The sequence below is a fragment of the Lepidothrix coronata genome, unplaced genomic scaffold (genome assembly GCF_001604755.1).
Source record: "Lepidothrix coronata isolate B3197 unplaced genomic scaffold, Lepidothrix_coronata-1.0 Scaffold272, whole genome shotgun sequence".
Classification (NCBI taxonomy): domain Eukaryota; kingdom Metazoa; phylum Chordata; class Aves; order Passeriformes; family Pipridae; genus Lepidothrix; species Lepidothrix coronata.
In genome coordinates, this window is record NW_016690452.1 from 1141599 (window position 1) to 1157279 (window position 15681).

The 15681-nt window shown below is 49.8% G+C and overlaps 1 protein-coding gene across 1 annotated transcript in view; it reads right to left on the bottom strand.

Moving 5' to 3' along the window:
- Window positions 1-337: 337 nt before the first annotated feature.
- The window catches only part of KIF23 (kinesin family member 23), a 16715-nt gene continuing 1371 nt past the window's right edge, over window positions 338-15681 (bottom strand). The window contains exons 2-21 of the mRNA XM_017836172.1: window positions 15149-15254; window positions 14271-14407; window positions 13481-13590; window positions 12611-12781; window positions 11135-11247; window positions 10527-10648; window positions 9921-10023; window positions 9515-9594; window positions 9306-9425; window positions 8691-8850; window positions 7606-7773; window positions 7220-7377; window positions 6780-6953; window positions 5787-5963; window positions 5178-5471; window positions 3287-3517; window positions 2789-2871; window positions 2431-2512; window positions 2093-2163; window positions 338-1070 (exon numbers count right to left, since the gene is read on the bottom strand). Of these exons, the coding sequence (XP_017691661.1) occupies window positions 1055-1070; window positions 2093-2163; window positions 2431-2512; window positions 2789-2871; window positions 3287-3517; window positions 5178-5471; window positions 5787-5963; window positions 6780-6953; window positions 7220-7377; window positions 7606-7773; window positions 8691-8850; window positions 9306-9425; window positions 9515-9594; window positions 9921-10023; window positions 10527-10648; window positions 11135-11247; window positions 12611-12781; window positions 13481-13590; window positions 14271-14407; window positions 15149-15254 (2676 nt within the window). The 3' untranslated portion in view covers window positions 338-1054. The remainder of the gene's footprint in view (window positions 1071-2092; window positions 2164-2430; window positions 2513-2788; window positions 2872-3286; window positions 3518-5177; window positions 5472-5786; window positions 5964-6779; window positions 6954-7219; window positions 7378-7605; window positions 7774-8690; window positions 8851-9305; window positions 9426-9514; window positions 9595-9920; window positions 10024-10526; window positions 10649-11134; window positions 11248-12610; window positions 12782-13480; window positions 13591-14270; window positions 14408-15148; window positions 15255-15681) is intronic.

Genomic DNA, 15681 nt, shown 5'->3' on the forward strand with positions numbered 1-15681 from the left:
TTGGAGCAACCTGGGCCGGTGGAAGGTGTCCCTGCCCAGGGCAGGAGGTGGGACTGGATGGGCTTTAAGGTCCCTTTCCATCCCAAACCATTCTGGGACTCTAAAATTACCTTATAACAAGGCAACCACTCCAGTTGGACCCAACTGCCCCAAAAGCAGTTTGCAGAGCTGCAAACAAAGTTGGCCAAACAACCTGGGGATCCAAGCACATTCCACCATTTCAGCTCCAGAATCATCCCCCAGAGTGCATCTCTTTGCCCAGGACACAGGCAGGGGCTGTGGGGCTCCCTCAGCCACTGCCCTAAACAACCACAACAGGGTCTGGAAGAGCATTTGGAATAAAAGGATATATTTGAACACATTTGCAGGGACACACAGAGAAAAGGTCTGAGCACAGCTGTGAGGAAATCCCCCTGTCCCTCCCCTCCAGGGAGTTCCTCACTGGCACAATGGGGGGGCTGATGCCAAGTCCCCACTGCTCACCTCAGGATTCCTGTTCCTGTCAACACTGACACCTTTCAAGGGGCTGGCTTACACATTAAATACTCAGAGGTCATTCTTTCAGGGAGAAATTCATATTCCCAAGCTGTTGCTGGTTAGGATAAAACAGGGAATGGCCTAAAAACACCCTTAAAGTGCAGCACTGCAGCTAAATCCATAGCAGCCTTTGGGCCTCCTCAGAAGAGAGGCCCTGAAGGGAGGGAGAGTGACCAGGAGAGATGGATCTGGGAGTGTGGAATGGAAAAGCTGGGAAAATCTGCAAGGCAGAAGCCTTGTGGCACAAGGCTGTAAAGATACAGCTCCATACATGAGGCAGAAGGTGTTTGGAATTCCAGAGGCACGTTGGCAGAACCGCCCTAAATCTATGGAAAATACACACATCCCTCTGGAGTTTCTTTGGGATCACAGGTATCACCCATGGAACCATTTCCCAGCACAGGCCACCCTAAAAACACCAGCCTGGAGTGAGGACAAAGCAGGGTCTGTGACATGTGACACCGGCAGCAGAGAATTCATCGGCCTGGGAAAATCCAGGAAAACTTCCAGCAGAAATTCAGGGCTTTCTTCGCCTAAAACAGGAAAGGAAAGAGCCACAAACAACTCTCAGAGTTCCCCCACAGCAGCTTTAGGAGCAGCCACCACCCAATTTCCCTGTTTTCGACACCTTTGAGCCTCACATCCCTCCTGCATTGTTACCAAATGCAACATTTAACCCCAGAAAGCTCCAGAAACACCTGTATTTTACTTTTTTGGGGAATGTAAAGCAAAGCCTTATTTCAATTATTTACAAGTTACAAGTCCAAGCTCCAAGCCCAACGCCCAGGAGAACTGGAGGGGTTACTACACCGTGCCAAGGCTGCAGCAAAGGCTCCCAGCAGCACGTCCTGCACAGTGGGGTGGCCCTGAGCTGGGCAGGGCACTCCCAGGGCACTGCCAGCACCACCTGCAAGAGGCCACAGCCCATGTTGAGCCCGCCCTGCAAGCCCTGGGTTAACTAAACTGCCTCCACTTTAGGCAGGGAAGGGTTGGGTTACATCTGGGGCTCAAATGGTGGCCCCAGCCTTGGGGACTGGGGGATTATTTGGATTTGTGCTGGAAATGTGGTAACCCTGCAGTGACATGTGTGACTGCCACTGATGCCACCACACCCCAGAACAGCCTGAGCTCTCCAGGGCTGTTCCATTCTCTGACAATTTGGAAAACAGGGAAGTTCCCCCCAGCGTGATTAGAGCCCGTGGTTCCTTAGTTGGGGGCCTCAGGAATCACACAGCTGGAATTTTTTTAGCCATGGTCAGGAACACCACTGGGAATGGCCCCCTCAGTTCCCTGCTCTCCAGGCCACACTGAATTGGAAATTTGGTAAATTTAAATTTCTCTAAGGATAAAATGAGTGTTCTTTGCTGCATCAGCCTCTGCTAAAGGCTGCAGGGACAGGAGAGGGAATGCAGGGAGTTCTCCCTGCCATCCCTAACCCTAATCCAGTTGGGAATCCAAGCCTGAAGTGGGAAGGGCAGCGAGGTCAGGGAGAAAGAAAAGTTCCCTAATTTTAGGAGTTATCAGGAAAGGGAATGAGCCTCCCAGGAGCACTTACTTGGGCTGAGCATGGTGCTGATATCCAGGTCCAAGTGCTGATCCCGCCCTCATCTCCACTGCCACGGAACACTGGGAACACACACCAGTCAGGCTCTGCTGCTCCCACCACCCCCAGCTCAGCATCAGCCCAAATTCTCATCCAGGCTGTGGACTCCCCAACCCTGGAATGTTCCAGGCCAGGTTGGATAGGGCTTGGAGCAACCTGGGCTAGTGGAAGGTGTCCCAGCCCACAGACACCATCCCAGGGGGAACAGGATGAGCTTTAAGGTCCCTTCCAACCCAACCCATTCCAGATCCCATGGCCATGAGATGTTCCCCTTTTCCCTTTTGTCTTACTCTGGTTTCCACATCAGTCCATTCTGAGTCTGCAGCCTCTCCAAGGGGGTCAGGTTGGGAAGGGGACGAGCGTCGCTTCCGCCTGGAACAGGAACGTGTGGGAAGAGCACAAAGACCCTGTGACTGGGCAGATCCTGGTGCACAGGAGAGCACATTTCATACTGCCCAAATAAATCTTTGCCCTCAGCAGCAAACCAGCCTTAAAAGCACCTTCAGCATCCAGAGCCTCCAAGTTACATTTGTATGATTTCAGGCTGGAAGCAACGACTTCCCGTTGGATCGCTGGGACCAAAAGTGGTTCCATGTGCACTCCTGGAGTTCCACACCCCCAGAACCCAAAATGAAAGGCCCAACTCACCCCGTGGGAGATTCCTGCTTCAGGGTCTCGATGTCAGTGAACTGCACAGCCTGGCCACCACCCCTGGTTTTGAAAACATCCCCCTGGAACCCAGAGCAGAGACAAGGAACTGTCAGGTCAGCAGGGCAAGATTCACCTCGTCCCCCAGCCCAGAGCACTGAGTGCCACAGCCAGGCCTTCCTTAGACACCTCCAGGGATGGGGACTCCATCACCTCCAATGCCTGACAGGAAGAAATCCTTCCTGAAATGCCCTTTCCAGGAAGGAAATCCTTCCTGAACTTCTGAAGGAAAATGGTGAGATAAACAAGCCTATCATGGTTTACAGGAAGCAACAACAAAGCTCAAGGAGAGGACTTTCAGCCCCCTCAAATCCCAGTGTAAAGGAGTTTCAAACCAACTCTTAGTGGGTCGAGTCCAACATTCCCTTCCCCAAAGCCTGCAGGACAAGCTGCCAGGAAGAGGTTTTGGCCGAGCTGCCGAGGAAGGAGCCGCCTCACCTTGATGAGTTTGGTCTCGATCTCGCCGTCGGAGGCCAACTCCTGGTGTGTCAGCATGTACTTGTCACACTTGGCCAGGGCCTTCTCGCTGGCCGTGGCCACGGTGATGGCGTGGGGCACGTGGGGCTGCAGCACCGTCTCCGTGGGCACGTTGGAGGGGGGTTTGTGGTCCACCCAGCGCTCCCCGGCTGAGCGCGAGCGGCGGTGCCGGAGCCGCACGGGAGGCGCGTTCTGGAGAGAGGCAGGAAAAGTCAGGACCCAGGAAATCACAGGGGGAACCCGCAGCTCTGTGCCCAAAGTGCCCTCTGGTTGTACCCTGGAAGGCTCCGAGAGCCTGGCAGGAAGTATAATGGAATATTTTGTGCCAATTACTATTTCGTGGGAATTTTAGCATTGTCGCATCCCACATTTATTAAAGTTTCCTCGAGGAGGAAATCTATGTTTGGCAATCTCCTCCCAGATTTCCATCACCAGCTGGTCAAAGGAGGGCCTTGTCCCGCTCTGTCCACCCTGGGACAGCTCCCCAGGGAAATGGGCACAGCTCCAAACCTGCCAGAGCTCCAGGAGTGTTTGGATGACACTCCCAGGCACAGGCTGGGATTGTTGGGATCCTGTGCAGGGCCTGGAGTTGGACTGGATGATCCTGATGGATCCCCTCCAACTCAGGATATTCTAGGATTTATGAATATCTTAACCAACCAGAAAAGAGGAATTTGTGCCTCCATGGATTCATTCATGATCCCAAATGCAATTTGGAGGTAGCAAAGCAAGCAAATCCATCCTCACTACGGATTCCCAACGCCTCTGAAGGATGCAAGGGGATGGATTCCCAACGCCTGTGAAGGATGCAAGGGGATGGATTCCCAACACCTGTGAAGGATGCAAGGCCTCCCAGCACTCCTGGGTACAAGGAGCACAGGAAACATTCCCTGTGCTACTGCTCCAAACTGAGCTGTTGGAAATCCATGGGAATGGCTGAAGCTCATCTACTGCATTTCAGGAACACGAGAATTGTTGGCAGATGCTCGGGAAAATCAGAACAACCTCTTGGAATGGCCTTTTGAAAGAGGATTTGCAGAGTCTGTGCCATTTACACGGTAATTTTGGAGGCCTCCCAATCCTTACACAACCCAAAGCCATGGATGCAAATCCCACCTGCTGGGTTTTCAGATGAGCAACCACCACACATTCTTTGACTGTGCCCCACGCAGATAAACCTCTTACAGGTCTAAAGCACCTCTTAAAACTTAAACATATACAGGGAAATGTGGCTTTCAGCAAAAATCTCCCATTAAAACAAATACAAATAAATGAAGAATTGGAATAATTTGGGAGAAGTTTGGGAACGCTCTCAGAAATGAATGATGCCGTGATAAACTTGTACAGCTCTCTCAGATTTACCTGAGCCACAGTGACAGTGCCATGAGGTGCCACCACTGATAAGCATTGACAGGCAGCAGTTTGGGGGAAATCCCTGTAATCAGAGCCCCCCCATGGAAATGAGGGAAGAGTCTTGTAAGAGAGTCCAAGTGGAGTCACAGGTGGGATGTTTATCCAAGCACTATTTCCAGACCACCTTAAGCTGCCCAGACAGGCCTTGGCAAATGCAGGAGGATGGACTGGAGGAGACAGACACAAGGGAAAGCACAGGGACACTCAGAGCTCGAGGCAGGGCCTGGCCAGGCCAGACTAAACACACCTTCAAGTTCTGAGGAGGATCTAAACCCCAAGAGGTCCGAGTGAGCAGCCAGGCTCAGTCTGGGAACAGCCCATCCCGGGAGAAACACAGCCAGGGCAAAGCTCTACTCTACGTTAGGAATGCTCAAGGGAGGAGAACTTTAAAGCCAGACTAAGCCACTCTAGGTTGAGCTTTGGAAGGAGCAGCACTAACCCTGCAGCAGTGATCCTCTTCTATCTCTAGCTCCTCTCTATGCCTGGGCACCTCAAGGACTCCAGTCCAGCACATCCCTCGCCTTCTGTGGGAGCTGTTACAGCCTCTACTCGGCTCTGGCTCTTGTTTAGTCCTGGCATAAGAAGTGCTCTGCTTGTGTGAAGGGGTTTTCTGCTCCCACTCCAGGACACAGGAGGCCACAGAAATGCTGCTACAGGAGTTAGAACGTCTGGGCCCCTGCGGGGGGCTGGCGAGGCGCTGGCTGTGCCCCCCCTGAGCAAAGGGACTAGAGCTCTGCAGAGAAGGGGAGAGGAGTTAGTGAACACAAACACACACAGTGGAACTCATACAGCAACGAACAGGGAATCCTGACAATGTGCAGAGGGAAAACTCAGCTGGATGAGTGCAGTGTTGCAGTGACAGCAGACTCAGGTGCTCTCTCAGTGGAGCAGCAGTAGGAGGTGGGAGCACAAGTGAACAAGGGACACAAGGAATGCAAAGGCAGTTTCAGCTACTCACAATTCTGTGCCTGGGAACTACTTTTTAACCTGCACTTCATCCTTAAAATATGCTTTTCCCTACGTCAATCAGTGTTTGGAGGTGACTTACAGGCACTGGGGGAGGAGACAGTGATCTCTGCACAGCCTTCTCTCGGTCCCTCTCCCTCGAGGGCCTCTCTGGCTTCTCCTTGGGCTCAGTGACAATGGCCTTCAGCTGCTTCAGCTTCTCATCCTTCACCCAGAGCTTGTTCTGCATTTCCAGCTGCTTTGCTGCCACACGACGCTCCTGCAAGGACAAGGCAGGGAAAGCATCAAGTACCTCACAGGAAAACACGGAATCACTGGGGTTGGAAAAGACCTCCAAGGCCATCGAGTCCAACCTGTGACTGATCCTTACCAGTCCAGTCGTTCCTCAGACACCTGCAGGGGTGGGGACTCCACCACCTCCCTGGGCAGCCCCTTCCAGTGCCTGACAGCCCTTTCCAGGAAGAAATTCCTCCTGATGTCCAACCTGAACCTCCCCTGGCACAGCCTGAGGCCTCTTGTCCTCTCCTCCTGCCCCTTGTTCCCTGGGAGCAGAGCCCGACTCGCCCCCAGCTCCCCCCTCCTGTCAGGGAGTTGCAGAGCCAGAAGGTCCCCCCTTAAAAGTTCCCCCAGGTTAAACTGTGCTGGGATTTTGCAGGGAATTCTCTATGGAATGAATATCTTCCCCACTGAGACACAAGCTATTGGAAATAATGCCTTGTCAATGTAAAGAAAGACTTTCCAGATTATAAAGCAACACCACATTTAACACCATAATTATCTGCTTTCCTAAATTACAGCAGATGGGAACACACCCAATTAGAGTTCCATCAATGATCCTCAAGTAGCAAACAGTCCTGCAGTAGTAAAAGTTAATTCCTCAGCTTTCCTCTCCTTATTGCTTGTCCAGGGCAGAGCTGAGCAAGAGAACTTCCACAAGGAAAAAGAGGAAATTCTGACACTTCTACAAGAGAACCACTCCCTAAGGGTGGCCCAAGCCCAAAGGAAGAGATTCCAGCTATTGGAATGTGCACATACTACATCTCTAGAAGTGAAGTGGATGCAGCAGAGCACTTACACACTCCTTCTCCCATTTCATGGTGGTCTCTGCCACCATCCCCTGCAGCCTGGCCTCCAACCTCCTCTTGTCCGACGCCTGACGCTGCAGCTTCTGGCTCTTGCTTTCCAGTTCCTGCTGAAGATTCCTCTTGTCCTCCTCATAAATTGTGGCAGTTTTCTCCAAAATGTCAATCTGCAGGAAGACAGGAAGGATTTGGATACACTTCTTAGGAACACAACCATCTAAGCCCTGAATTGCCAGTTATATGACCGTAAATATACATTTTAAATTACACATTGCCCATCTTCACATACTAAAAAGGGCAAAAAAGTGTTCAGTGAAGTTCCCCACAAAATCCTTTTTATCTTGTTTCCAATACCCAGCAACTTCTGATGTCACAGGACTTGCCAAGGGGTACATAAAAAATGTGGTTTGTGCTTGAAAATGCCCAACCTGACCTTGTATTCCAAGGTTTTAATCTTCTTCTCCAGGCGTTCCAGCTCCGTTCTCTGCCCTGCTATTACTTTCTCCTTCTCAGACAGTTTTCCTTGGATATAGTGTTCCTTGGATACGACACTGGAGTCAAACTCCTGCAGCATTGTTTTAAAGGCAAGCACTGGAAGAGAATGGAGACATTTCACCTTCTCACCTGATCCCAACAACACCCAAAGCACTTCTGCTTTTCTCCTGCCAACTTAAAGCCACCAGCTCTTTAATGACCTCAAAAAAAGGGGGAAATGATCAATCCAGACAAGATAATTATTTCCTGTTGGTACAGAAGGGAGCCTGGAGGAGTAACAAGGGCACCAAAAATCAAGCTCTGCACTGATGTTCAAATTCTTACCGTTTTTGGCAAACTCCTCTGACAGCATCTGCCTCATTTTCTGGCGCTGCTCCAGGGCCTCGATGAGCTTGGGAAGGGTTTGATCATCGTTGATGTCCAAGAGCTCACACGAGGGCAACGGGGGGAAGTTCTGCAAAAGCATTTCTGCCACGGATTGCTCTTCTGTTTCTGCAGGATTTAAAGGCAAGAAAGAAAGTCTGTCAGCAAGTTACAGGACAGGAAAATTCCAATGGATAACACACACACAGAGCATTCACTCCGCAGGATCATGGGAATAATTAAGGAGAGCTATAGGTTTTCAGAAGAGCTGACAGTGCTGAGTGAAGATTTAATGTGTCATTCTCAATTCATTGCTTTACAAAACCTCCAGGCAACTCTGGATTTCCAAAGCAGGCCCTAAACATGTAGAAACATCAAAGTATCGTCCTCAGCACAATTTGCTTCCAGGAGCTGCAATACTGGGACCATGGAGTCATCCCCAGTAACAAAGGATTCATTTAGACTCACACAGTGCCTGTGTTTGTACTGCAGGCAGTGAGGAAGGAGCAGCTCCCACTGCACAGAGAGCTCTCAAACCAACAGGCCACTGAAGCTCCTTTTGCACTTTCCAGGCTCAAATAATTTGTTTTAAAACAGCTTGTAACTCCTAACACAAAACTGTGCTGTAACCATGGAATCATGGAATGGTTTGGGTTGGAAGGGATCTAAAAAATGATGCAGTGCCACCCCCTGCCCTGGGCAGGGACACCTTCCCCTAGCCCAGGTTGCTCCAAGCCCTGTCCAACCTGGCCTTGGACACTTCCAGGGATCCAGGGGCAGCCACAGCTTCTCTGGGAAACCTGTGCCAGGGCCTTCTCACCCTCCCAGGGAAGGATTTCTCCCCAATATCCCATCTAACCCTGTCCTGTGTCAGTGGGAAGCCATTCCCTGTGTCCTGTCCCTCCATCCCTTGTCCCCAGTCCCTCTCCAGCTCTCCTGGAGCCCCTTTAGGCCCTGAGAGGGGCTCTCAGGTCTCCCTGGAGCCTTCTCTCCTCCAGGTGAGCCCCTCCAGCTCTCCCAGCCTGCCCCATCTGTGCAGTACTCACCCCCAGCAAGGGGCCCCCCCCTCATCTCCAGTTTCCTGGCCAGCTCCTCACGGAAGGCCTGGTTGCGGAAGCGCCGGCCGGGGGTGAGCCCGCACAGGGGTCTGTCCACGGGCCTGGCCACCTCCACCTCCTGGGTCATCTCTGCAAAGCGCATCACCTGCTGCAGGGACGGGAGAGAGCCACAGAACACCTCAGAGGGACACTCACAGGGGGGTCAGGCAATGAAATACGAGAGGACACGATCCAGCTCTAACCTCCAGTAGTTCCCGACTTGGGATTCTGATGTGGAGCACCCCAAAGCCTTCCCAGGAACACCCCCAGAGCTCCAGCCCCGAGGAGCCATGAACCCTTGTGCAGACAGCTCAGATTCCTGTAAGTGCTGCCATAGCAGGGATTAAGCACCTAAATATGGCTCTTTGGAATTCTCTAAATAAGTAAAAACCTTTCCTTCTTCACAAGCAAGTAGCAGTTGTAATTTTAAGAGGAAAAATAAGATTTTACCCTACAAAATTATAACAAAAAAAAATAATTCCTTTTATCTATTCAAGCACAATTGAGTGGGAAAGGTGAAGAAAGGAGCAGGAGGGACTGCACTAAGCTGTGCAGGGGGGTTACCAGGCTCTCCTCATAGTCCTCAGCTTTGGGGTTGACACACACGATCATCCGGACCTTCCCTTCTCCATCAAAATAGTTCTTGAAGAGATGAGTCAGTTTGGAATCTCTGTATGGAACCATCTGAAAATCAAGCACAGGAAGGATTTAGCAAGTTTTCAGCACTCCAGGTCTTCCTCAAAGGACAGGATGATGGGATGAGGGTTCCACACCTTGTTTGTCCCGTACAACTGGTTTTCCCGCAGAACTTCGATGCAGGTTCTCAACGTCATCAGTGACTGGTTGATGTTACCTTAAAAAAAACCCAAAGGCAGAGCAAAAAACTCCATAAGCAGCCACTTGGATCAGGTTCCCAAATTATTTAGCAGTTTCTTGAAGGATAAATTGCCTGCCTTCAGTTCTGTTTGTTCCAGATAACTGCTCCAATTAACTGAAGGAGCAGAAGTGCTACTGAAAACTTGTGGTTTCCAAACCAGAGGGTTTCAGGTCATCAAATCAGATAATTGATCATCATAACAGAGCACTTCAGTTCTCCCTGGGATGTCTCTACCAGGAGACAAGACTAATGGCAGCATAATTAGCACAGCAATCACCAGGGTGCCTAAAGGTGGTTCCCACCTGCTTCTCGCAGCCTGTTCCCCTCGGCTTTTGTCCTGTTGGTTCTCTCACTTCCAGCCAGATCCACCAAGGACAGCTGGCTCAGAGTGATCTGTTCCTTCTCCTGCCACAGGAAACAAAGGATAATCACCTCCAGAGTCCTTCTGAAAGGGTGGGGGGAACACCCCACCCCCCAAAGCAGCATGAACATTTCAAAATAATACACGTTGAGCCCTTAAATAAGGTCGGGGGTGTTTTTACAGCCCAAGGCCTGGGCACCACCAGCTTTTCTTGGGAAGCTTAGCAGCTCCCTTGTGTCCTGGCCCACAGGATGGGTATAACAACTGCCCTCATCCAAATTCTCCAAATTTTACATTTCTAACAAAGGAAAAGGTGAAAACCAAAGGAATCAGCAGCTCCACCCTCCATGTGGGAGTTGGACTCGTTGATCCTCGTGGGTCCTTCCCAACTCAGCAGAGTCTGTGATTTTAAGGCCTTATTTTCAGCACAAAAAGGAGATTAATTCTGTCCCCTGGAAATTTAAGACACAGGAACCATTTCCAAGGTTCAGCACCTTTCCCTCCCCCCCCCCCAGAGTTCTCCTGGGCTCAGCTGCTCTGAGCTCACCTGCAGGACGTTGTCTCCATCGGCGTCCAGCGGGGCCTGAGCCAGTTTGATGATGAAGACGCTGTGGGAGCGGCTGGACTCGCGGTTCAGCTGCGTGTTGGCAATGCGCCGCTTCTTCTGACCTGCAGGGCAGCACACAGCCCACAAAACAGGGATTTGGGAAACAGAATTCCCACCTGGCAAAGCCAGCTCTGCTCCCAGCACCACAGCGGGAAGGACTTGCCAGCTGCCGAAGGAAAGGCCTTAGGGGGAAGGAGGGAAGGGTTCCGTGGGACATTGGGAAGGAATTCTTTACTGGAAGGGTGGTGGGGCACAGGTGCCCAGGTGAGGCAAAGGTGCCCAGGTGAGGCACAGGTGCCCAGGGAGCTTGTGGGTTCCACATTCCTGGGAGTGCTCAAAGCCAGGGTGGACAGGGCTTGGAGCAACCCGGTCTAGTTGGGAGGCTGTGGACTCCACATTCCCAGAAGTGTCCAAGGCCAGGCTGGACGGGACTTAGAGCAGCCTGGTCGAGTGGAAGGTGTCCAGCTGGAACTGGACAATATTTAAGCTCCTTCCAACCCAAACCATTCCAGGATTCTGTGACCTGCACCGAATTCTGGAGGATTTACCTCTCCAAAACACTTCAAAAGCTTCCTCTGTGGACTTCACCTCCACCTCCGTGCAGCCCGTGACGTACATGTTGTGGTTCTGGTCCTCCCGAAGCATTTTGGACTGGGGAGGTCTTTGGGACAAGGAGGAAATAAAACAGACAAAAAACCCCCCCCATTAGAACAGTTTTCTGTACATCATTGGCATGCAAGTTGTGTTCAAGTGCAAAATTCAGAGTGACTACGTGGATTATCTGCACAGAGGATGGAAGAGGAGACACAAGGACACGGACACAGACCCAGCCCAGATTAGTGACACTTCAGCTACTGCTTTAATTGAGCAGCTACGTTTAATTGCAATTTCTGCTGGGAATCATTGCTGTGGTGGCAGCTACTGCTTTTCTACATGCACACAGAAGCAAGGGGGCTTTGACAGCACTCAGTATTTGCTAGTAAAGCAAGAAGAGACAAGGGATCAGTCTATTTTCTGCTTCTACTGAAGGAAAGTGGCACTTTTTGAGATGGCAATAATAGGCTGTGCACATACATAAAGTCTCCATTTCGCACAGGGGTGTTGCAATTGTTCCACCTACCGAAAAAACAGGGGTAAAAACATTAAGTCATTCAAGTTTGTGTCTAAAATCTCTCCACATACAACACACTGCAGCTTCCAGAAAGAGAAACAAGCCAAGAGTCTTCCTAGGCTGGTTTTTGGGCAGAAGCACAACACTAAACCAATGTCATTGTTTCCAAAGCCTTCACAGACATTCAAACCCTTTTCAGACCAGTGCCCTGGAGACAGCTCTTGATGTCTGAGAGACACAGCCTGCTTTGCTCGAGCTGGTCTTTGTAAATCAGCCAACTCTTTAATTAACACATGTGCTGATGGGCTACTTGAATGGATTTAGAATTTAAATAAATGTATTCAAAGGCCAATTTGCAGATAGTTTTTTCCTGCTGGTGTCAAGATTTACCAATTTTAGACGTCAGCCAAGTCTGCATACCTTTGCAGAAATATCCATCATTTCAATTAGGAGACAATTCACTGCTGGTTTTTGGGAATTACTGCCATCAGGTGAAATCTTATGCAAATGTGAATTAACTACGGAGCAACAAAGCAGCACTTCTCACCCAGGACACTGTTTCCAGGGGAAAAAAGGTCAGCTGTGGAATGCCTTGCTCCAAGCTGCAGTCACCTGCTAGAACCGTGCTCAGAAGAGCAGGACTAGATTTGGGATCTCAGTGGGACACCAAATGAAATATTTAAATATCCATCTCCCACTGTAACAGGGAAGGGAGCACCGAGTCACAACGAGCATCAGTACTTGGCACACTGAAATATTCCTGTCTGGATTCCTTTGCCATCACCTGTCCACGGGATTTTTTTAAGGATTCTTGTGACTTGAGCCAGACTCACCAAGACTAAAACCACAAAGACCTGGTGGAGCTCCTGCAAAAGCCCAACAGGAGCAGGAATAGCAGGATTCCCAAACTCACTTGGGTTTGATGGGCTCAAAGGGAGCCTCCTCCAGGAGGTCGTAGATGTAGTTGTTGTAGATCTCGATGTAGGACACAAAGACACTGTAGACATTGTCCTCATCCACCTCCTCCACCTTGCAGTGCTCCTGCACGTTGATCATGTCGGCAAACTCGGGGTCCAGGTGGCGCCTGTGGACACAGGGAATGATGTGGGAGCCCCTGGAGCTGTGCACGTACCTCTGAGCACTGGGGCATGGAAATGCTCCATAGCTGCCAAAATACTGGGATTCCTGGGCTGGCCTGGGCAGGGCCAGCAGCTGGACTGCCATGAGCCTTGGGGGCCCCTTCCAGCTCAGGATATTGTGTGATTCCAGGAAAACATCTCCAAGTTGAACTTCATGGTGCTCCTGCTCAAAGTCACAGCATTGAACTCATGAAAATAAACTTCTCTTGCCTGATTCTAAGTCTTCTAATCTAAATAATTACGTTAATTGCTCCAACCCCATGAAATGCACTCACTTTCCATTAATATTTTATTAATTAATAGGAATATTATTAGGAATATATATTAATCAATATATTAAATTAATACTTACGAATACATTAATAATATTATTAACATCATTACTGTTATGAAAAAATAAATAATTAATATTTAATTAATGATATTAATAATTAATACTATTAATTAATAGGAATATTAAGCAATAGGGGTTGGAACAAGATGATCTTTAAGATCCCTTCCAACCCAAACCATCCCAGGATCCTAGGATTTTTCTTTAATTTCTCCAAGGGAAGGATAAAAACCTCCAGATGAGTTAAAACCAGACTAACAGAATAACATTTATAGTAAATAAATTCCCTCTGAGTGTTGCAACAGTCACTTACTTCCCAGATGGAGTTTTTGGGACAGGCAGGGCATCTCTCCTCTGCCGCTCTAACAGAGCATCAACCTCACTCTGAACATCCACCCCGTTCTTGTCATCCAGCTTAAAAACCTGGCAGGAAGTTTGGACAATTAAAAAAAAATAATTAAGGTGTTGACCAACAAAACTAATTATTTGATCAAGCTGGCAACTAATTAGTTTGAATTAATTCCATGCCCCTCACTAGCACTCAGCCTGCCAAGTGGATCTGGCAGAAAACAGGTATTTCCAAAATAACAACATTTCATAAATGCTCCCAAGGAAGAGGCTTCCAGGACTGTTTAAGTACATTTAGATACTAAAAATCCACAGAAGTTTGCCCAGGAGAAAAGCCTCACATCTCTGTGAATTGGTCTGTGCTCTGGTCTAGTTGACAAAGGTGTTCAGTCCAAGGCTGGACTCCTGATCCTGGAGGTCTTTTCCAACCTCAACGATTCTGTGATTGTGGATAAGGTTTCCTGAGGCTTTTGGATCTCGTGGCTAAATCTCACTCCATAAATCAGAAAGCTTCCTCTTCCTTTTTTTCTTGTTTTTAAATCAAGGGATGAGGAGCAGCTGAAGGACAGGCAGACCACACATCTTCACGAGATGTCCATCCCAGCCCCCTCCCTGGCCCTGCTGCTCAGACCTCGAGGGGGTGGGTTGGTTTGGGTTGGTTTCTCAGTCACAGATCTATTTTGCAGACAGCCCTTATCTGGTGCTTTGGGGCTGTCACTGCAGCAGGGGGGAGGATTCAGGGTGAAGCCACTCACGAATCTCTTGGCCTGGAAGGGCCCGATGCTGTTGAAGATCATGTCCAGGCAGCGTGGGAGGAGCCCTCCATCCCCAGGAGATCCCGTCATGGTGTGGGTCTTCCCACTGCCTGTCACTCCATAGGTGAAGAGGAGACCTGGGAAAGGTGTGGAATCAAATGGATTTGGGGAAAAAAACACAGTGGCTCCTTTTGAAGAGTCAGGGATTCCAGCCCACCAGCAGTGTTTGCAGCTCTCCCTGATCAGCACGACTGGAATTATCCACCATCCTCTCTGGGACAGGGCACTTGGAAGCCAAAAATGGGGCATTACTGAGGAGTCTGACCCACAGCAGGCACTGTGGTATCTCTGTGAGGGTGGAGAGGCCCTGGCACAGGTTGCCCAGAGAAGCTGTGGCTGCCCCTGGATCCCTGGAAGTGTCCAAGGCCAGGCTGGATGAACTTGGAGCAACCTGGGCTAGTGGAAGGTGTCCCTGCCCAGGGCAGGAGGTGGTACTGAATGGGCTTTGAGGTCCCTTCCAACCCAAACCATTCCAGGATTCTGTGCCCACACCAAGCCCAGGAGATCAAACCCCACAAACTGATTTCTGCAGTCACTCCTTAGGTGGACAATCCATCCCTTCCCACAGAGAAAAAAAAGCTTCTCCTGTTCATCTTGCACTAAAATCTTAGACCTTGACACACCTAACATGCAAATCATCACAAAAATAAATAGGTTTAGACATGAGAGCTTCCAAGGATGTTGTGTGAGGAGCTGAGCCACAATTCCAAAGCAAACAAGATGTACCTTTTTACCTTGAGAAGACAAGAAACCTCGAGAGCCACGAAATCATGGCCAGGAGGGTGGCAGAGGAGTGGCACAGGCCAGCAGTTGCTCACCATTTTTGCCCCGGATCAGATCTTCCACCAGAGGTTTGGCCACCACGTCAAAGAGCTCCTTCTGAACGCCAAGGGTGCCAAACACTTCCTTAAAGGAATACTGGGTCTGCCAAGAGAGGAGACACGGCCTGAACCTTCAGCTTCCACGGCCAGGAATCCATTGCTTCCAAACATCCACGGGTTACACCTTAGGACACTCCCCACAGCTCAGCAGAACGATTAAACTCGGCTTCAGGACTAAGCCAGGGTTTGAACATGGGTTGCTCATTTTTCCATTGAAACACTTTCTCAGGTAAATATCTGAATTTTAAGTTTTTGAGCAAAGGTTTATCAAACTTTTAATTAACCTTTGCCTCCTTCATTTAAGCCTTAGGAGATCACTTTATACCTTTGTTATAAGAACTTGCCAGACTATTCTACATCCCACCCAACATGCCTGCCCAGAGAAGCTCTGTATTCTCCATCCCTGGAAGTGTCCAAGGCCAGGTTGGACGGGGCTTGGAACAACCTGGGCTAGTGGAAGGTGTCCCTGC